Source organism: Plecotus auritus (assembly GCF_963455305.1).
Source record: "Plecotus auritus genome assembly, chromosome: 10".
NCBI classification, from domain to species: domain Eukaryota; kingdom Metazoa; phylum Chordata; class Mammalia; order Chiroptera; family Vespertilionidae; genus Plecotus; species Plecotus auritus.
This window is the reverse complement of record NC_137785.1, coordinates 1,516,018-1,538,354: the sequence shown is the minus strand read 5'-3', so window position 1 is coordinate 1,538,354 and position 22,337 is coordinate 1,516,018. Positions and strand designations below refer to the sequence as shown.

Here is a 22,337-nt window from a genome sequence, read left to right as displayed (position 1 = left end):
ATTATTGTTGAAAGTTTACAGATGTTCCTTTTGGGGTTTTTGTGGGGATTTTGTGTGTGTGTGTGTGTGTGTGTGTTTTAAATATATATTTTTATTGATTTCAGAGGGGAAGGGAGAGGGAGAGAGAGATAGAAATATCAATGAAGCCCTAACCGGTTTGGCTCAGTGGCTAGAGCATCGGCCTGGGGACTGAGGGGTCCCGGGTTCGATTCCGGTCAAGGGCATGGACCTTGGTTGCGGGCACATCCCCAGTGGGAGGTGTGCAGGAGGCAGCTGATCGATGTTTCTCTCTCATCGATGTTTCTAGCTCTCTATCCCTCTCCCTTCCTCACTGTAAAATATCAATAAAATATATTTTAAAAAAAAAAAAAGAAACATCAATGATGAGAGAGAATTATTGATCGGCTGTCTCCTGCACGCCCCCCACCCGGGATCGAGCCCGCAACCCAGGCACGTGCCCTTGACTGGAATTGAACCTGGGACCCTTCAGTCCATAGGCCAATGCTCTATCCACTGAGCCACACCAGCCAGGGCCCCCTTTGGTCTTTTTTTCCCCCATTGAACCCCCTCCACCCTGCATCGCCCCTCCCAGGCCTTCACTACCCTATTGTCTGTGTCCATGGGCTTATTTATTTTTAAAATACTTTTTATTGATTTCAGAGAGGAAGGGAGAGAAAGAGAGAAACATCAATGCTGAGAGAGAATCATTGATGGGCCGCCTCCTGCACGCCCCCTACGGGGGGTCCAGCCTGAAACCTGGGGCATGTGCCCTGACCTCCCGGTTCAGAGGTTAGCACTCAACCACTGAGCCACACTGGCCGGGCTACAATATTTTTTATTAAAAAAAAAAAAAAGCGCCCTAACCGGTTTGGCTCAGTGGATAGAGCGTCGGCCTGCAGACTGAGGGGTCCCGGGTTCGATTCCGGTCAAGGGCATGTACCTTGGTGGCGGGCACATCCCCAGTGGGAGGTGTGCAGGAGGCAGCTGATCGATGTTTCTCTCTCCTCGATGTTTCTAACTCTCTATCCCTCTCCCTTCCTCTCTGTAAAAACATCAATAAAATATATTTTAAATAAAAAGAAAATTAGTAAAATGTATATGAAAACCTTCCTCCTGTCAGAGTCTGGGGCGCACCACAGGACCCAGAGTCAAGTCCCCGTCCACCCACATGCACCTCAAAATCCTGTGAGACCCAGACCCGGCCGGTCCCACCCTTGTCAAGCCCTGCCGGGCAGTGGGCGTAGCCTCAGATCCCCTGGCCTGGCACCAGGATGGGGGGCATGGCCTGAGGTCCCCCAGCCCAGACCAGGGCGGGGGGTGTGCCTTGAGGTCCCCCGTCAAGCTCTGCCAGGTGCGGGGGCGGGCGCAGCCTCAGGTCTCCCATCAAGCCCCACTGGGCGGGGAGCGCAGCCTGAGTTCCCACGACCCAGCACTGGGGGTGCACCTTGAGGTCCCCCATCAAGCCCTGCTGGGGTGGGGGGAGCAGCCTGAGGTCCTCCGTCAAGCCCCACAGGGGCGGGGGAGGGCGTAGCCTCAGGTCCCTGCTGATTGCTCCTTAAGGCTCCTGATGGGAACTTGGCCTCAGCTGTGGGTGCAGCCATCTTTGTGACGGAGTGATGGCCAATTAGCATATTCCCTCTTTATTAGATAGGATATTTTTATTTTTAATGTTTTTATTGACTTCAGAGAAGAAGGGAGAGAGAGAGATAGAAACATCAGTGATGAGGGAGAATCATCGATTGGCTGCCTCCCGCACCCCCTACACTGGGGATTAAGCCTGCCCCCCCCACAAGGTAAGCTCCTGGACCAGGAATCGAATTGTAACCTCCTGGTTCATAGGTCGACGCTCAACCACTGAACAACACTGGCCAGGCTATTTCCCATCTGTACTAATAATAGCCTAGGTGGTCATCACGCCCTCACACATCATGCCCTATGCATCATGCCCTCATGTCGTCACAAGATGGCCACATGCACAGCGGAGGCGGGAGCCGGCAGAGGTGGTGGGTCGCTGCAGGGGAGTGCAGTTTGGGGCCATCAGGCCGGCAGGGGAGTGCAGTTGGGGGCCATCAGGGGAGGGCAGTTGGGGACAATCAGGCCAGAAGGGGAGGGCAGTTGGGGCCATCAGGCCAGCAGGGGAGGGCAGTTGGGGGCCATCAGGCCAGAAGGGGAGGGCAGTTGGGGCCATCAGGCCGGCAGGGGAGCAGTTAGGTGTTGATCAGGCCGGCAGGGGAGTGGTTAGGGGGCAATCAGGCTGGCAGGCAGAAGCAGTTAGGGACTGATCAAGCAGGCAGGCAGGCGAGTGGTTAGGTGCCAGTGGTCCTGGATTGTGAGAGGGATGTCCCAGATTGGAGAGGGTGCAGGCCGGGCTGAGGGAAACCCCCCCCCCATCGTGCACTGGGCCTATAGTCTTTAAATAATCATTTGACTTTATTACCTCCAATTTCATAAACAATACTTGGTCATTATAAATTAGTAATCTTATAAGTTATTAAATGTACAACTCTGCATTTCTATGATGGATGCTTAAAATTATATTTAAAAATTAATTGTATTGGTTATATTTTTAAGTGACTTGTGTAAAATAGTTTAATATATCCTGTATTACAAAGATGTAATATGCAAATTAACCCTCATGCCCTCACAAGATGGCTGCCTACGACTAGGCCGGCAGGGGGGTTAGTAAGGGGTGACCAAATGACTGAACAGCAGGCTACGTGGGGCGACCAGGCTGGCGGGTGGGGGGCTTGTGAGGGGCAACCAAGCCGGCGGGGGGGGGGGGGCAGTTGGGGGCGACCAGGCCAGCAGGGGGTCCAGTTGGGGGCAACCAGGCTGGTGGGGGGGGCAGTAAGGGGTGACCAGGCCGGCGGTGGGGGAGCAGTATGGGGTGACCAGGCCGGCAGGGAGGGTGCAGTTGGGGATGACCTGGCCACCAGGGGGGGCAGTAAGGGGCGAACAGGCCAGCAGGGGGGCAGTTGGGGGCGACCAGGCAGGCAGGCAGATGAGCAATTAGGGGCCAGCAGTCCAGGATTGTGAGAGGGATGTCTGACTGCTGGTTTAGGCCCGATCCCCAGCAGTTGGACATGCTCCAAAGGGTCCCGGATTGGAGAGGGTGCAGGCCGGGCTGAGGGGCCCCCCCCGCCCCGTGCATGAATTTTGTGCACCAGGTCTCTAGTATCAATATAAAACCTATACCTAAAGTGTCTAAATATTTCGAAATCCAATATATCTAGGTAATATGGTTCTGAATGACCAATCATGATGAAATAGATTTCTCACCTCTAATAAACTCAAGGGCACAATTGTGTCTTATAGAAAGAGACGTCTCTTCGTTAGCCTACTGCCCTCTAATCAATGAAAAATCTACACATTTTCTCTCTCTGTTTTAAATATGGAAGGCTTCACAGATTTGCATGTCATCCCTGTGCAGCGGCCACGCTGATCTTCTCTGTATCATTCCAGTTTTAGTGTACGTGCTGCGAAGCTCGCACAAAGTTTACACCAGGGGTCCTCAAACTACGGCCCATGGGCCACATGCGGCCCGCCGAGGACATTGATCCGGCCTGCCAGGTGCCGCTGCCTGTCCTGCTTAGCAGCCGACGCGTCCCGGGCCCGCAGTGCGCATAGGAATTTGTTCATAGTTTTTTTTTTAATCTATAGTCTGGCCCTCCAACGGTCTGAGGGACAGTGAACTGGCCCCTTGTTTAAAAGTTTGAGGACCCCTGGTCTACACATTTTCCTTAAGGACTTTACGTTAGTACTGGAGGTCCGGTGCACGGAATCTGTGCATGGCTAGGGACCCTAGGCCTGGCCGGCAAGCAGGGCCAATCTGTGGGGCAACTGGTGGGGCGATCAGGGCCCCCCCCCCCCCCCCCGTTGGCACCTGCCTTGGCTGGTGGTCTGGCCGCAGGCCCTGCCTGCCGCCCGCCACCACCAGTTGGAGCCTGCAGGCTTGGGGCAGATCCCACATTGAGCATCTGCCCCTGGTGGTCAGTGCGCATCATAGCGGACGGTCGTTCGCCGTTCAGTGGATTTGCATATTGGGGTTTTATTGTATAGGATTTTCATGGCTTGTGGTTTTATTTTATTTATTTTTAAAATATATTTTATTGATTATTTTACAGAGAGGAAGGGAGAAGGAGAGGGATAGAGAGTTAGAAACATCGATGAGAGAGAAACATCGATCAGTTGCTTCCTGCACAGCCCCCACTGGGGATGTGTCCGCAACCAAGGTACATGCCCTTGACCGGAATCGAACCCGGGACCCTTGAGTCCGCAGGCCGACGCTCTATCCACTGAGCCAAACTGGTCAGGGCGGCTTGTGGTTTTACATAAGCACTCAGTGGCCTACCTCTGTACCCTAAGTCCTCCGCGGGCCAGGTACCGGGCAAGGAGACACGACGCCTACAGCCTCAATCCACTGGAATTGTTCGCTGTAGCCAGTCCTCAGCTGTGGACTCTGCCCTGCCCTGCCTTTCCCTCAGAAGACACAGTAAAGGCTCTGGCCTGGGTTTTCACCGGCTCCTGCTTCTGCCCGACTAACCAGCACCTACCTGGCTGCTTCTGTGCCTCTCATTCCCCGGGGAACTGTGAGTCACAGGCAACGTCCCTTTCCATGGTGTTGACCTCTCTGTGTTGTCTCACACTCACCTTTATCCATGAAGACCTGGGGACAAACCAGCCTCCTTTGCCTGGATCACATTACATTTCATGCCCCCTCCCCCTTTTTCACCTTCTCTCTCTTTTTTTTTTAAAATATATTTTATTGATTTTTACAGAGAGGAAGGGAGAGGGAGAGAGAGTTAGAAACATCGATGAGAGAGAAACATCGATCAGCTGCCTCCTGCACGCCCCCTACTGGGGATGTGCCTGCAACCAAGGTACATGCCCTTGACCGGAATCGAACCTGGGACCCTTCAGTCCACAGGCCGACGCTCTATCCACTGAGCACACCGGTTAGGGCCCAAATAATTTATTTTTACTACTTTTTGTTAATCCTCACCCGAGGATCTTTTTTCCATTGACTTTCCCCACCCCCCCCTTGGAGAGAGAACGGATGGGAGGGAGAGAGACACAGAGAGAAGCATCAATGTGAGTCTCACATCAACTGGTTAGCCTCCCCCACATGCCCTGACCCTGGCCTGGGACTGAGCCCGCAACTGAGGTATGAGCCCTTGAGCACAATCAAACCCTTGACCCTTCCGTCAACAGGCCGATGCTTTAACCGCTGAGCCAATTGTTATTTTTCAAAATGTATTGGTTTTAGAGAGAGGGAGGGAGGGAGAAAAACATCGATTTGTGGTTCCACTTACCTATGCATGCATCGGTTGCTCCTTTTCTCTTTCTTTTTTTTAAATATATTTTATTGGTTTTTTACAGAGAGGAAGGGAGAGGGATAGAGAGTTAGAAACATCGATGAGAGAGAAACAGCCATCAGCTGCCTTCTGCAAACCTACTGGGGATGTGCCCGCAACCAAGGTACATGCCCTTGACCGGAATTGAACCTGGGACCCTTCAGTCCGCAGGCCGTTGCTCTATCCACTGAACCACACCGGCCAGGGCTAAATGGAGTCACTTTAAAATGGACCTGGAGGAAGTCTGGCCGGCGTGGCTCCGTGGTTGAGTGTACACCTATGAACCAGGAGGTCATGGTTCGATCCCTGGCCAGGGCCCACGCCCTAGTTGCAGGCTCGATCCCCAGTGTGGGGCACACAGGAGGCATCTGATCAAAGATCCTGTCATCACTGAAGTTTCTCTCTCTCCTTCTCTGAAATCGATACAAATATATTTTTAAAAATAAGAATAGCCCTAGCCGGTTTGGCTCAGTGGATACAGCGTTGGCCTGCGGACTGAAGGGTCCCAGGTTCGATTCCAGCCAAGGGCATATGCCCAGGTTGCAGGCACATCCCCAATAGGCGGCGTGCAGGAAGCAGCCAATCTGATTCTCTCATCATTCATGTTTCTATCTCTCTCTTCTCCCTTCCTTTCTGAAATCAATAAAAATATACATTAAAAAAAATAAGAATAAAAAAATAAAATAGATGCCCTGACCGGTGTGGCTCCGTGGATAGAGCATCGGCCTGCGGACTGAAGGGTCCCGGGTTCGAGTCCGGTCAAGGGCATGTACCTTGGTTGCGGGCACATCCCCAGGTGGAGGTGTGCAGGAGGCGGCTGATCGATGTTTCTCTCTCATCGATGTTTCTGACTCTCCCTCTCCCTTCCTCTGTAAAAAATCAATATAAAATAAATAAAAATAAATAAAAAACAAAGAAATCAGCCTGGCCCGAGTGGCTCAGTGGTTGAGCCCAAACTATGAACCAGGAGGTCACGGTTTGATTCCGGGTCAGGGCATATGCCCGGGTTGCAGGCTGGATCGAACCCCAGCGTAGGGCGTGCAGGAGACGACAGCCAATCCATGAATCTCTCTCATCATTGATGTTTCTATCTCTCTCTCTGTCTTTCCTCTCTGAAATCAATAAAAAAGTATATTAAAAAAAAATAAAAATCTCAGTTTCTAAAATAGTGGCCTCATAAACAAACAAACAAAAAAAAACAAAGAAATCGGAGAGGACTCTGGCATTTCCCGTGGCTCTGTTTCGTTCTGCAGCTTTGGGGAAGAGCTGAGAGAACAGATCTCCAAATGTTTCTTCCATCCCCGGAGGTCACCCCTGGAAGACCCGCCGCCCCGCCGCCGCCTCTGGGCCTCCAGGATCCACGTCCCAGAGCCCCTGTGGTGCCACAGTGTCTGCTCCCAGCTAGAGCCCCGGGCGGACTACATTACCCAGAGGCCTCCGCGCCGCGCGGTGGTGGCGCGGGAGGTGCCTGGGCGGGACTTCCGGCGCCTTCCTCGCGGCGGACATCTTGTCGCCTTTTGGCAGGGCCGTGTGGGCAGAGGTTGGCGAGCCCTGGTCGGGCTCTGAGGTGGCAGGAGCGGGAAGGCGCGCGGGAGGGGACCCCCCCCCCCCTCTGGGAAGAGCCTGGGCGGCGGAAGCGCCCGCGAAGACCTGGGTCCGGGCCGGGACCCTCACGGCTCCGCGCAGTCCAGAGCGGGATGGCAAGGGCCGCAGGGACGAGCCCGGGCGAGGTAGGTGCTGCGTCCCCCGCACCTGGAGGCGGCCGGACCCTCCCCTTCCCTCCCGTCCCCTCCCGTCCCCTCCCGTCCGCATCCTAAGGCCCGCGAAGCGCGGCGGCTCCCGGTCACTGCAGCCCAGGCCCCAGGCGTCTGTGGGCGGAGCCTCCATTTGCAACAGCCAATGAGATGGGGCGTGGGCGGAGCGACGGAGCCGCGAGCGTTTGGCGGGGGGGGGGTGGGGGGGGGTCTCGGGTCCTGGGACCACGGGGAGCAGCGGGGGGCACTGTCCGGCCTGGACCGACAGGGGGAGGCGAGGCCTTGTTACAGGTTTTCCTCACCCAGTGGGAGACGCCTGTCCTCAACCCAGTCCTGGTCTTGTCACGTGTATGAATTTCTATGAGAGACCTTGACTGCGTTGTGAAAAGCCAGCTTATTAAAGCAAGTAAAGTATGTATCTTTCTTAAAAATATATATTTTTTTTATTTTTATTTTTTAAATATTTTATTGATATTTTACAGAGGGGAAGGGAGAGGGATAGAGAGCCAGAAACATCGATGAGAGAGAAACATCCATCAGCTGCCTCCTGCACACCTCCCACTGGGGATGTGCCCGCAACCAAGGTACATGCCCTTGACCGGAATCGAACCCGGGACCCTTCAGTCCGCAGGCCGATGCTCTATCCACTGAGCCACACCGGTCACGGCAGTATGCATTTTTATTGAAAAAGTAAAGCAAGCAAACCTATACATCCGACTTATGAGGTGCAGACGGGCTCTGGGCTAACCCGAAGAGCACGTTGGGTGGGGGATCTGAGGCGTTATACGCTTTCCTATAGGTCTGTAGATCTCAGAATTCCTCTGTTGACTATTTGGTGCAGATTAATTCTTAAGGTCCCTTCTTTTACTTTCAGGAGAATTCATGAGAAGCACCTGGCAACTTTCTCTTGCCCGGCCTTCAGGCTGCTGGCTTCTCTGCTTAGGGAATAAAACTGCCCTTTTTTCCCTTTCCTCTTCCTCCCTTTCTGTATTCTCTCATTAGGGAGGGTTTGTTCTTTGTTTTTGTTTTTGTTTTTTTACCATTTTGCTCTGTGTCCTTGGCTGGGGAAGATAACGGCTTGTTAGTTCCTAGCCGGCTGCACATTGCTCATGTTTGGCCTTGTTTTAACCTTCCTGCCTCAGTTTCCCCGTTCCTCCGGCCCTGGAATCCTGTAACACCTTCACTGTGAGGAGGCAGGTGTCCCAGCGTTCACTCGGGGGAAGATGGACTAGGGTGGGATGGGGATGATGAGGATGGAGGCAGGGAGGCTGGTGAGGAGTCAGCAGACTCCAGGAGTGTGGTGGTGGTGGCCACAGCAGAGCAGGGGCAGGAGGGGCGGAGGGTGGAGAGGTCACTCAGTTCTGGAGAGAGGTCCAGGATAGAAGCGACAGGATTGGCTGCTGGGTCAGATACGGCTGCGAGCGAAAGTAGGGAATGAAAGGGCTCTCCCGCCCTGACCGGTGTGGCTCAGTGGATAGAGCGTCGGCCTGCGGACTCAAGGGTCCCAGGTTCAATTCCGGTCAAGGGCATGTACCTTGGTTGTGGGCACATCCCCAGTGGGAGGTGTGCAGGAGGCAGCTGACCGATGTTTCTCTCTCATCGATGTTTCTAACTCTCTATCCCTCTCCCTTCCTCTCTGTAAAAAAATCAAATATATTTTAAAAAAAAAAAAAAAAAGGGCTCTCCCAAGTCTGGTTTTGTTTTTTAAGAAATTTTACAATTTATTTTTTTATTTTAGAGAGAGAAACACCGATTTGTTTCTCCACTTACTTATGTGTTCATTGGTTGATTCTTGTATGCACCCTGACCAGGGACTGAACCCCGTGACCTTGGCACATCGGGAGGATGCTGTAACCAGCTGACCTACCCGACCAGGGCATCGTTTTGTTCTCCTTCCCCTGAACCTCTGAAAGAATGGGCGTTGGGACAGGGGTCGCCGTTAAGGGCGGTCGGGAGTTGGGTTTGGGACACAGCAAATCGAAGGGTATGCAGTGGAGGTCTCGCGTGGGTGTCTGGATATGAGGCCTCAGGCCAAACCCTGGAGGTCAGATTTAGGGGGAGAATATTACGGGTGTTATTTTTTGTGGCCCCGGAGGTGAGAGGTCGGAGGGCAGGGGCGAAAGGGTGAACATCCCTGAGATTTCCTCTGGAGAGGAGGGGTCCTGACATATAAGAGGGGTCTGGCTGCTGCCAGGAGCGCCCCCTGGATGGGGGAGAGCAAGGAGTGAGGTGCTGTAGGGCTGCCATGGTGTGGACTCAGCATGCACACGGGCACCGCCTGTGGAGCACAGAACACGGCCGCCGGGCTAGTGGAACAGCCCGGGACTAGTCCAGGGCCTCGGTACCTCAGTTCCCCAGCTCCTCAGGTGAGAAGAGGTGATAAACGCTTTTCTGGTGGTTGGTAATCTTCACCTGGGGATACGTTTTCCATTGCTTTTCAGAGAGAGATGAGAAAGGAGGGAGAGAGAGAGAAACATTGATGTGAGAGAGACACATCAATTGGCTGCCTCCTGCACACACCCCGACCAAAGGCAGGGAGTGAACCCACAACCCAGGTATCTGCCCTTGACTGGGAGTTGAACCCGTGACCCCCAGTGCATGGACTGACACTCTAACCACTGAGCCACTCCCAGCTCCCTCCTCCTCGGGATTGCTGTGGTGGCAGGAGCTCTTATGATCCCTGCATAGGTGACTGCAGAATGGACAGGTCCACCCTCACCCCATAAATTTGGCATCGCAGTATGGTGAACGGTGTCTGAGGGCTCTTAATCTACCTCCTATCTGCCATTGAGTTCGGGGATCCCTCTGTCTCCAAAGGTCTTGAGCCCTGACTTCTCGAATTATATGAAAGGGCTTCCGTTTCCAGCAAGCAGTGAGTTCAGTTTGAACAGTGTCCCAAACACACAGGAACCAGCATGTGCACATGCATGGCCTGAGGTTGCACTGGGCGTGTTCAGAAAACCGCGGGTCTCCATTACGCCTGGCGCGATCAGAGTGCAAGGAACAGGATTCAACTTGGCAGTGACAGTCTGTGGGGCTGGATTTCTATCCTGAGCGTGGTTGGAGCCATGGAAGGTTGGGAGCAGAGGAGGGAGTGATTTTCTGATGTGGAGGATGAGAGGAAGAAGGGAGGGGTTAGAGATGACCCCACAGTTTTTGGCCTGAGAAGGTGTAAGTATAACAAAACCCTCAATTGAGATGGCGAAGTTAGTGGAAATAGTATCACGGGTTAGGTTTTGACCATGTTGAATCCGTGATGTTCCAGACATCTGAGTAGAGTTGTCAGATGGACAGCAGGACACACAGGTTTTGAGTTCAGAGGAGGGATTCAAGTTGGAGACATCCATACAGTGGCAGCCTTAGAGTAGGGTAGAGTTGTGTATCAGACTTGGAGAGAGAACCTTTATGTTGTGGTGGCGGTGACATTATGAGTCCAGAAAAGGGGTGGACACAGTGGATTGCGAGTAGAAGTCACTGGAGAAACAAGAAAAGGGGGATCAGTGTTCATGGGGGAAGGGAGGCGAGAGGAATAGGATCTGACAGGTGGTAACATCCTCCAGAGAAAGGGTGACAGGCGGTGACTGTGGGGTGTGGCAGTAATAGAGATGACATGAAAGGGGGGCTGGAGCTGGTGCTCATTTCCCAGCTGTGCTTCCCAGCTTCTGTGGTGACATTTGGTGGGACATGGGGCGGGGCGGAGGGGGTAAATCAGGCTGACAAATTAGCTCAGGACCATGGAGTCAGTTGGCAGTCACCATACTTGGGGAAGAGGCCAGTGGGTGTGGCCTTGAATGAGAGTCTGGTGTTAAGCCTGTGACGGATGAGGATCTGGCCTCCTCGGTGTTCAGCCGCAAAGTGGGGCAGGGCTGGGTCTGCCTGTTATCTGTACGTGGTTGGGTTTGCCGAAGGTCAGCTGAGGAGGGGAGGATTGGAAAGCTGGGCTCACAGGTCCCGGTGGCCGTGGGGGCCTCTGACCGGGGCTGGAGTGGTCCTGGCTGCATGAACCAAGCATTCTCTGGGTGCTGTGTCATAGATGGAGGGAGATGTGATCTCAAGAGTGATGTGCACATGGGGATGGACTCTTACCTCTGACAGGGCTTTGGGGAGTGTGGGAGGTTCACACTGGTGTGTGAGAGGCAGCCCCTCTGACTGCAGGGAAGGGCTGTGCACGGCATTCCAGGCCCAAACTATAGGTCTGCCTACCCGTCCACCTGCCTGTTCTCGACTGGACAGAACGATTCACGGAAAATGGGCAGCTGGGAGGGAAGCATGTGATGGATAGACCAGGAGTCCTGGGGAGAGAGGCTGCCATGTTGTCTCCATGCGGGGTCATGTGACCTTTGAGGATGTTTGCTTTTCTCCTGGGAGGGTTGGGGACTACTTGATGAGGCTCAGACTCTTTCTGTGCTTTGCCTTTAAATCAAGTTTAAATCCTGGGTACGGTCCCGCCCTAAACCGTGTGGCTCAGTGGATAGAGCATCAGCCCACAGACTGAAGGGTCCGGGTTTGATGCCGGTCAAGAGCATGTACCTCGGTTGTGGACTCCATCACCAGTGGGGGGTGTGCAGGAGGCAGTGACAGGTGCTTCTCTCGCATGGATGTTTCTCTATCCCTCTCCCTTCCTCTCTGTAAGAAATCAATAAAACGTGTTGTTAAAGAAAGAAAGGAATCAGTCCTGGGTAAGGTCCGACCTGCTGGGTTAGCTTTTTGGTGTGTGCTCTGCTCTTCCTTGTTCTCCAGAGGGTGCCGTTCCCTCCTCGCTGGGCCGTGGGCGTTCCTGTTTCCTCATTCCCTCGCCTCGGTCCTCAGGGCCCCGCTGTGTGTGCTGTCTCCTCCGCTCCCTGCGCCTCCCAGCTCCTGCTGCCCAGAACGCTTGCCGGGAAGGTGTCAAGGTCAGGGGTTCTGTGGTCAGCCCATTGGATGCTACCCTGCTTGGCTTTTTGTTATTGTCGTTCGTCCTCACCAGAGGATATTTTTCCATTGATTTTTTTTTTTTTTTTTTTTTGAGAAACATAACACTTTAATAGATGAAATAAATACTCCAGTACAAGCAAGGTACAAACTTTACATTGGAGGGAGGAAAAATGACTCTAGTGTAAATCAGAAAATAAAACACACACTCACTAGCTTTTCGCCCCCATTTGCAAATCACCTGACAAGGTCAGACTCTCTCCACACCAAGTATACGCCTCATCCAACTGAAAAAATAAACAACATACAAAAAAGATGGCTGCATCCGTGTCTAAGGAGTGATCACTGCATCCGTGTCTAAGGAGTGAAAGCTGAGGTAACCTTTCTTTTAATTAGGAAAAAAAAAGTACCAAAAAAGAAATGAACCCATGACCTCCTTCCTGCCCAATTAATAAGGTTTGGGTGAGGGACTCCTGAAGAGGAGCTGGGGTGCAGGGTTGGGGGGGGGGGTAACCTGCCACAGCAGTTAGCATCCCCCATCTCCGGGTCCCTACCATGTGGGCTGCTGGGCTCAGGGCCCGGCGTGGGTGTGAAAATCAGATGCATGGCCCTGCCTTCTGGAAGATTCCTCTCGAGCACCTAACGTGGGGGGTAGGGTGTATGGGAGCTTCACCTTTGGTTGCTTTGGTATAAATTGAGGGGCAGACAGTGAACATCTCCCTTTATTCTGGGGTGGGGAAGGGGGCGGGGGTGCTAATTCACAGAATTGGAATTCACTGCAGTAAAGTCCTGGGCGGAGACCTCTCCCTTAAAGCCTGAGAGCGGGGTGCAGCCTTCAGACAGGGCGCAGGCCGAGTTCCTCAGCCTCTCCACGTTGTCCAGCATCTTGGCGCCCCGTCGGGGTGCTGCGCCAGATCCCTGAGGCACTGGGGCCGGAGCCCGCAGGCCGACACCACGCTCATGGCGCCGCCCAGGATGGCCGTCCGCACCGCCTTGCCCTCGGCGCTCAAGCCGCCGCTTGACCTGTTCCGGGGCGACCCGCAAGAGACGACCCACCGGGGACTGCGATCAGAATGTATGAGCCTTTACTGAGCTGGCCAGCGTGACAGCTGCAGCCCTTCACCGCGGCCAAGGCCGACCTGCAGTGCGGACCACGGGTGTCACAGCAGATTTATACTCGGGAACCACAGCGGGAGTCAGGACAGTTACACTGACAACCCAAAGGTTACAAAAGCCATTTCAGCCGTTTCCAAGAAGCTCAGGGCACAGGTGCGACGCCTGGGCACGCTGGGCCGGAGCGGGAACCGCCCCCTCCCTCCAAACTCCAACCGACCCATTGTTCGGTGACCTACCGCACTCCCTCTGTCCTAAGGCATCCCGCCCCCAGGCAGCGGAGGGGCTGTGCAGTGTTTGCGGCCCAGAACAGACCCAGGAACTGCGGCTCCACGGCCAAGCCCACCAGTGTGCTCACCGCCTGCGGCCCGCTGAACAGGGCGCAGCGGCCGCCCGCCACCTCGCTGGGCGCAGCCTTGACCTCCCGCACGCAGGCCAGCAGCGTCCGTGCGCTGGTGCTCATGCACTTGACGCCCATGCGAAGTGGGCTCGGGCCCCAGCGCATCTCCTGCTGGAGCGAAGCGGTCCTGGGACTTGCCGCTGGCCAGGGCGCACGCGTCCGTCAGGAACTTGAGGTTGCACGACAGGCCCTGCGACACCTCCAGCAGCAGCTGGGGGGGGGGGTCGTGTCGGACGAGGGGGGCGGTGCGCAGCGTGGCGCAGCCCTGCTCCACCTCGTGGCGGCAGGAAGTCACCCGGTAGCGGTCCACCAGCCCCGGCTGCGCGGGCTGGGCGCCCGGCGTGGCCACCGATGCCAGGTAGGCTGTGTGGGCGGAGCATTCGGTCAGTGACGCCACCAGGTCGCCCAGGTCCAGCAGGCTGTCCCCCGCCTCGCCGAAGCGGCCCATGCGCAGCTGGCTCTGCACATCGTGGGTCAGGATGGAGAGCCCCTTGGTGCGCGCGATGATGGTGTCCCGGCAGGGCTCGAAGGACTCGGCGCCGGCACCCGCGGAGGAGGCCGCGCCCTCGAAGAGCACAGGCCTGGCCTCGCTGGACAGCAGCAGCAGGTCGGCCACCAGCTGCATCTTGCCCTTGCACTGGTCACACGGGCACCAGCCTTTTCCGCAGCAGCCGGAGACGCCCCCTCGCCGGTGGGCTTCCCCGCGCTGCCGCTAGCCATCGCACCCGGGGGTGCTGGGGAGCCCGCTACCGCCGCCACTGCCCCTGCCCCCACCTGTGCGGCCATAGCGACTCAGCTGGCCAGGGCCGCGGTGCCTTCCCGCCACCATCACGCCATTCACCGCCAGGGCGCAGGGCGCAGGTGGTGTGGAAGGAGCTGCCGTGATGGGCCTCCGGCCTCCCAGAGGACTTGCAGGAACCATGAACCGGGCACAGCAAACTCACAGTGCGTGCTCCTCGTTGCCAGGAAAGTCCCTTCCGCGGGAGGGCTGGAGGGGAAGCTGGGAGTTGTCTTCCTTCCTTTCTTGGAAATCAAAATCCCTTCCTTGCGCGGGGCTGGGCGGGTCCTGCTGTCAGCCTCCTCGGCTCCGCGTGCACGTGGGCTTCAGGAGCTGGGACCCCTCCCAGGGGCACTTCCCCGCGACGGTGGCCCGGACTGGCTCTTGGGGACGCACGGCCTCCCCAGCGCATCTCCTGTCCCCAGAAGCAGCCGGTGGCGGGGCCGAGGGTGTGGCCAGTACCGGCTGGGCTGAGCCTCACAGTGTGCGGCACGCCCTCCGGCCCCGTGCCCTGCGGCCCTCAGCTGGCCATGGGCGTGAGTCCGTGCCCAGCGCCTCCTCACTGCAGGCCCTGCATGGACTTCCTGCGCGCATGTCCCCGGCAGCTGGGCCAACTCAGAAGGTACCCGCGGTGCTGCGGCCACCCGCCCGGGCCCTGGTTTCTGCCATTTCTGTCCACCTCCAACTTCCCAGTGAGCCTGAGAAACTGAAAGGAAGGGCAGGGCCGGAAGGCAGAGGGAGACAGCGCCTCCTCCCCGCTCTGCACTGCAGAGCGAGGCGCTGGAGGCTCTCCTTTCGTTGATGTTTAGAGCGGAAGGGAAAGGGAGCGACAGACAACATTGATGTGAAAGAGACCGTCAGTTGGTCGCCTGGAGCATGTGTCCTGACAGGGGCCGTGGACTGAGCCTGCAAACAAGGCACATGCCCGTGACTGGATTGAACCCAGGACCCTTCAGTCTGTGGGCCAACACTCCGTCCACTGAGCCACACTGGCTGGGGCCTGTCCCCTTCTTTAATTGGTATTTCCTTGGGCCTGCTTATCTTATGAATTACGGTCATGGTCATGGCTTGTGGGACCCATTGGATGTTTCTGCAAGACATGACTCTGTTATGGGTGGGGCAGTGCTTTCCTACTCACTGGCCCTCTTTCTTCCGTGACTTATATTTTCCAGGTCCTTCGTGGTTGCTGAATTATAACAGGAGAAAGTACTCTAAGTACCTGACTGAGAGGTAATGACTCTAGCCACAGCAGGAGGGGCTCGGACCGGCCCTGGTAAGTTAGAGCTTTGGGAGTGTGGGACTTAAGGGTTCGGTTCAAGTAACACCAGAAACCTGTCCTGTGCCCACTACTGTTTGGTGCCCAGGCTATAGGCCATACTTTATTTCTGTTTTTCCTCCCCATTCTGAACACTCTACACATAATTTGTCATTTCTATTCTGACCTCTGACCCAGGGCTGTCCACCCCAATTACCAGTGCCCTCTCCTGCTCCCTCTGCAGTGATCTCCCATATTGGATGATGCTAAAATATCGGAGACATACACATATCCTTAAATAGTTCTTCAATACCAGTTACTAATTCCAAGTCAGCGTTTCCTGGGCCTGGCATACATTCCTATGTAGCACTCACCTTTTACCAATAGCCAAGGCCTTTTTTAAAGTCATTTGCAAGGAGAAAGCTGGCCATCCTGCCTGTTTCTCCCCAAGCTACACCTTTGTCCTTTCTCAGGCCTTCCCCTTCCTGCGACCCTTAGAGGCTAGTCATGCACATCAGCTCTTTCTTTAACATGGACTCAGCCATGAGTGTGCTAGACACGCTTTTGTGATGGGGTTGTCCCCTCTCCCCAGAGTTAGTGTGTACTTCAGCAGCATTTTTCTGTCTTCAGGTTGTTGCCTTGGGGTGAAGGATGAAGAGGCATCTTCTGAGCAGAGCATTTCTGTGGAAGTGTCCCATGTGCGTCCTGCCAAGGGAGGTTCATCGACCCAGATGGCTCACCCTTGTGACATATGTGGCCCCGTCTTGAAAGATAATTTGCATCCGGATGACCACCAGGAAACACATTATGGACTAAAACCATACACATGTGAGGCATGTGGGAGACAATTCTCCTGTGGTGCAAACTTTTACCAGCACCAGAAGCAGTACAATGTAGAGAAACCCGTAAGGAGGGACAAAGGCAAGGCCACATTTGTGAAGAACTGTAGAGTCTGTGAAGGACCTCATCCATCAGAGAAGCCCTTTGTGTGTGAGGGGGATCAGAAGAACTTCCAGGCATGTGTGGACAGTCACCAGCAAAAGGCCACCCGCTGCAAGAGGAAGACCAGGAGCACTGAGCGTGGGGCGGCCTGTCACATCGGACAGATGCATTACAATTGCAACGAATGTGGGAAGGCCTTCAGCCGCAAAGACACGCTTGTTCAGCACGAGAAAATCCACTCTGGAGAAAGGCCTTATGAGTGCGGTGAATGTGGGAAGGCCTTCAGCCGCAAAGCCACACTTGTGCAGCACCAGAGAATCCACACTGGAGAGAGGCCTTACGAGTGCAGTGAATGTGGGAAGTCCTTTAGCCGCAAAGACAACCTTACACAGCACAAAAGAATTCACACTGGAGAAATGCCTTATAAGTGTGGTGAATGTGGAAAATACTTTAGCCATCACTCCAATTTAATTGTACACCAGAGAGTTCACAATGGAGCAAGGCCTTATAAGTGCAGTGATTGTGGGAAAGTTTTCAGACACAAATCCACACTTGTTCAGCATGAGAGCATCCATACTGGAGAAAATCCTTATGTTTGCAGTGATTGTGGGAAGTCCTTTGGCCACAAATACACCCTCATTAAACACCAGAGAATTCACACGGAGAGTAGACCTTTTGAATGCATTGAATGTGGGAAATTCTTTAGTCGAAGCTCTGACTTTATTGCCCACCAGAGAGTTCACACGGGTGAAAGGCCTTTTGTGTGTAGCAAATGTGGGAAAGATTTCATAAGAACCTCCCACCTTGTTCGGCATCAAAAAGTTCACACTGGAGAAAGGCCATATGAGTGCAATGAATGCGGGAAAGCCTATAGTTTAAGCTCCCACCTCATTCGGCATCAGAAAGTTCACACTGCAGGAAGGCTGTAGGAGTGCTTTCAACACGGACTCACATGGAGAGGAACTCTCTGATCTCCCTTTGAGAGGAAGACATCAATCAGATGTTGAACTTCATATATTTGAACATTAACACTGGGGAGACACCTTGTTAGGGCGGTTAGGGGTGATCAGGCTGGCGGGGGCGGGAGGCAGTTAGGCACATCAGGCCGGCAGGCAGAGGCAGTTAGGGGCAATCAGGCAGGTGACTGTTAGGAGCCAGCAGTCCCGGATTGGAGAGGGTGCAGGCTGGGCTGAGGGACTCTAGTAACATAAAAAATAATACTGTTTTTTACTCAAAATTGGGCTATTCAAAATTTAGATCTAATGAAGAAAACCAACGTAAAGAACTTTAATGCTAAGCTGCTTAGAAAACCATAGAAACACCTTGGATCTAAAGGGACAGTATGAAATCAAAGGGTATATACCTCCAATGTCTACACGTATGAGAAGGCTGAGCTGCAGCCACGAGTTACCTTTCATGGAAAAAGAAGCATGACTCAGCAGAGCAGAACCCCTAATGGGGAGCGTCCAGCCCAGTGGGCAGGGCCCTGAACCACAGATGATGTTTCCAGGGCTTGATCCACATGATTTTCAAAATGTCTTGAGACTGGTGCCTCTTTTTCTTTGCATTTTTCTCCCCTTTTGAAACAATATATACAGCTATCCTAGGTCTGCTCCAACAGTCTTTTTAAAAATATATATTTTACTGATTTTTTTACAGAGATGAAGGGAGAGGGATAGAGAGTTAGAAACATCGATCAGCTGCCTCCTGCACACCTCCTACTGGGGATGTGCCCGCAACCAAGGTACATGTCCTTGACCGGAATCGAACCTGGGACCCCTCAGTCCGCAGGCCAACGCTCTATCCACTGAGCCAAACCAGTTAGGGCTGCTGCAACATTCTTTAAAAAATTTTTTTGTTGATTTCAGAAAGGAAAGGAGAGGGACAAACATCAATAATGAGAGAAAATCCCTGATAGGCTGATTCCTGTACACCCCCCACTGGGATGGAGCCTACCACCTGAGGATGTGCCCTGACCAGGAAGCCAACTGTGACCACCTGGTTCATAGGTCAATGCTCAGCCACCGAGCCACACCTGCTGGGCTGTTCCACCATTTTATTTCAGGGACAGTTACTTTGTTTTCTAGCATCAGCTTACACCTGGTCTCCAACAGATCCCCCTTCTTTGTTTTTTAGGCGAAATTCATGTAGTCCTATTTGCAGGGATCGGATGCTGGATCCGATGGTTCGGAAGCAGACTGGAAGTAAACAGAATGAGAGCAAGGATAACAACAATTAAGAGACCAAATAAAAGACTGTAACCCATGAAAGGACATAAGGCTTTGAATTTCATTAAAAATATTCTGTGCTACTTCGCTAGGAGGCAACAGAGTGGAACCTGCATCATTAATAGCTTGAATCTCTCCATGTAATCTACTGATATCTAAAGTAAAGTTAGTCTGATCCCAAACTCCTAACAGGTGGTTGCGAACTCGATCCCAATGCCACATAGTACCATTATATATCTTAGGGGTGACAAATCCAATCAAACTCAGCATGACACTGAAGGGTAGAACACACTTTCAAGCTGTGCATTTGATCTCCTATAAGGAGCACAGCTTCTTCCAGTGCATTGAGCCTTTGTTCTATTTTCTTATCTATGAGCTCTTGAGCTCCTAAGGCATCTGAAACGTTCTTTGCCAAACCGTCCACAAAATGAGCTGTGTATTTCTTGGGTTAAAGCTATGGCTGCAGTAGTGGCAGTAGCAATGAGGGAGACTAGAGTCACGAGGCCAGTAATAAGCATTCCAATGAATCTCCTAGGGCGGCTTAGCAAATTATTCAATTCTCTTAATACCTGGGAACCTGTATCCCTATACCAAGGTCCAGTAATGTTAACTGGGAGCATGACGAAGGAAGGTTGATGTAATACAACCACCTCATAACCAAAGTTGTATCTAGATACACAAATTACAATGAGTACAAGAAATTGTATACAAGTTGCCCTTACGTACAATATCTACAATTCCAATGAGAACGTAAGGAGGAGGTACACAGGCGGTAAGACCTGTGATCACTAAGGTTATGATGCAAAGAAATGCTACCTAAAGTGGCCATAAGCTTAAATATTTCTAACTGTACTCCCCGCTTGGTGAGTATCTCTTCTACCCAGCCTCCAGGGGTCTCTCTAGCCTTAAAACTACTGGTAGATAGCGGGTTGGGATAGGACCAGTCAAGTAACTGAAAGGAATTGTTAGTGGGAGCATGTACCACAGTCAACTCATGACGGCAACGCCGCCAAGGTGGATGTTTCAGAAATAGCCTGTATTCATTATACAAACATGGAGGCAACTTGGGCGGGATACCCTGAGAGACAGTACGGGTGACGTCAGGCAGGCCATATATAGTAAGGAACCATTCTCCTCGGATCCACCCCTCATACTCTTCAGGATCTCCACCTCTGCTAATGCCATGGGTATACCTTGGTGAAGGTTCCACAGTAAGACAGTTATTCCAGTAGTTAATGGCTGTGAAACATATGGGGACCCTGGTTGACCTTCCCTCACATCTATAATCTCCCACCCATTGAGGAGTGAGATGATCTGCGCTTGGGTGGCCCATGATATCTGTATCATTAACAAAAACAGGAACGCTGGGGTCAACCCAAGTAATGGCCTTGAGAAAGGGCGGGTCTGGAATGTATGCCCAGGATGGAATCTGAGCATCACAGACCTGAACAGCCACGATTGACAGCATGGCAAGAAACAAAGTCTCAGCGGTTCGTTGTGCCCCTTGGCGAACGACCATGGCCTCGGCCTCCGTTGTCAGCTTCTTCAGCTGTCCCCAAGTTGGTGGAGATGCCCTCTGAGTCACCCATGATCTCCGTGGTGGCGGTGGCGGCACGGGCGCTAGTGGACCGACCCGTAGCCTCTTGAATGGTGGAATGAGTTCTTGTTCCACTTCGTCCTCCATCTTGACCTTGAAAGGGCCGGACAAAGCGGCTGGGGATCCAACGGGGCGCAGAGTCCCCTTCAGGAGATACACAAACAGACCCCTGAGCCCATATCAGGACAGGGTCGGGGCCAGGCCATTGTCCTGTAAGTAAGTCTTTCCACCGTACCCAAGGGTGGGATCTGGACAGTGAGGACCACGGTCGCTCCGCTGCGGTTTTGCTCTGAGCATCACCATTTAAAAAATTAAGGGAATAAACAGCTCTGTTGAGTATGTGAGCAGGGGTATCTACAGACTCCCCTTTCCTCATTTTTTCAATTTGCCTTTGCAAAGTCTGATGAGCTCGCTCAACTATTCCCTGTCCTTGAGGATGGTATGGGATGCCCGTTTCATGCTGGATTCGAAAAGCAGCACAAAACTTCTGGAATGCCGTACTTGTGTAGGCTGGACCATCGTCAGTTTTAATGGTATGGGGGATGCCTAGGAAAGTAAAACCTTGTAAACAGTGAGCAATAACATGTTTAGCGGCTTCTCCTGTACGAGGGGATGCAAAAATAAAACCAGAAAAAGTGTCAATAGAAACATGGACATAAGTTTGTTTCCCGAAAGATGGAATATGGGTTATGTCCATCTGCCACAGTTGGCCTGGTTTGTAGCCTCGCGGATTGACCCCTTCTGTGGGAGGAATGAATGTGGTTAATGGGCATTGAGGACAGAGTTTAACAATTTGCCGAGCCTGTTCCTTTGTGATTCGAAACTGCTGGCGCAGGCCAGCGGCATTTTGATGATGGAGAGAATGTGAGGCTTTGGCTGCCTCTAAAGGAGATAATGCTAGATAGGCAGTTTTAGTAAGTTGATCAGCGTATTTACTGCGGAGAGAGATCCAGGTAAATCTGTGTGAGCTCGTATATGGCCAAAGAAACAGGGTGAGAACGTTTCCTGAGTAAAGCTGGAACCTGTAGTAAGAGAATAATCACTTCGGATCGGTCAGTGTCATGTAAATTAGCAGTTTCTATGTGAATCATAATATTTACAATATAACGAGAGTCTGAGTAAAGGTTAAAAGATGGAGTGGAAAGTTTGTGTAACGCTTGATGTGCTGCTTCGAGCTCTACGCGTTGTGCTGAAGTGTGGTTAGTCTGAAAAACAAAGGGTTGATTATTGATAACTAGGGCAGCTGTGCCATTATTAGAACCATCAGTAAACACCAGAACTGCATGAGGAATTGGTTGAGTCTTGACTACATTGGCGAAAATGAAGGAATGTTCTGTAAAAAATTGTTTGAGTTTATTAGATGGGAAATGGGCGTCTACTGTACCGTGATAGCCTAGGAATGAAAGAGGCCATTTATCATCTATATGAAATAGCCATTGCCTTTGTTGAGCCTTATAGGGTACTACGATGGTATGGGGCTCTTGACCAAAAAGTTCCAGAGATCTGAGACGTCCTGCAAAAATAAGATCTGCTGCTGCTTCTGAGTAAGGATAAACCACCTTTGTCGGGGAGGAGTGCGGATGGATCCACTCCAAAGGCCCCTGTGCCATAAGAGGCCAGTAGGATATACCGGCGTAGCCAATACCAAATACAGTCATGGCTGTGAGTAATCAATTTCTTGTACAAATTGTTTCTTTAAGGCAGCTTCTATGTGGCAGATAGCCTTGCGAGCTGCAGGAGTAAGCTGACGAGGGGAGAGCGGGTCGCTATCCCCACGAAGAATATCAAATAAAGGTTTAAGGTCATTAGTGGTTATGCCTAAAGTTGGCCTAATCCAGTTGAAATCCCCTAAAAGTTTTTGAAAATCATTTAAAGTCTCTAGCTTGTCTATCCTGAGTTGAATCTTTTGAGGACGAATTTTTCTTCCTTCTATGATATGTCCAAGATATAGGTAAGGGTCTCGTCTTTGAACTTTTTTAGGTGCGATAATTAATCCAGATTTAAG

At 52.7% G+C, this 22,337-nt stretch overlaps 1 protein-coding gene and 1 pseudogene across 2 annotated transcripts; one reads left to right on the top strand and one right to left on the bottom strand.

Annotated features, from left to right (window-relative positions):
- The first annotated feature begins 6,849 nt into the window (after window positions 1-6,849).
- Window positions 6,850-18,921, top strand: LOC308235750 (uncharacterized protein). Its single transcript, XM_080644853.1, has 3 exons — window positions 6,850-7,084; window positions 15,483-15,583; window positions 16,196-18,921. Exons 2-3 carry the CDS (start codon window positions 15,544-15,546, stop codon window positions 17,434-17,436), a joined length of 1,281 nt encoding a protein of 426 aa, XP_080500979.1. The 5' UTR covers window positions 6,850-7,084; window positions 15,483-15,543; the 3' UTR covers window positions 17,437-18,921.
- On the bottom strand, window positions 12,773-14,252 carry LOC308235677 (talin rod domain-containing protein 1-like; annotated as a pseudogene). The gene is made up of 2 exons: window positions 13,444-14,252; window positions 12,773-13,042 (listed from the first exon to the last, which is right to left on the bottom strand). The product of its transcript is annotated as a talin rod domain-containing protein 1-like (transcript).
- Window positions 18,922-22,337: the final 3,416 nt, after the last annotated feature.

What these genes read in the sequence shown, in the direction of transcription:
- LOC308235750 (XM_080644853.1), top strand. Translation starts at nt 15,544, where the DNA reads ATGACTCTAGCCACAGCAGGAGGGGCTCGGACCGGCCCTG. An exon ending in AGGGGCTCGGACCGGCCCTG is followed by an intron (nt 15,584 to 16,195) that starts GTAAGTTAGAGC and finishes TTCTGTCTTCAG; the next exon opens with GTTGTTGCCTTGGGGTGAAG.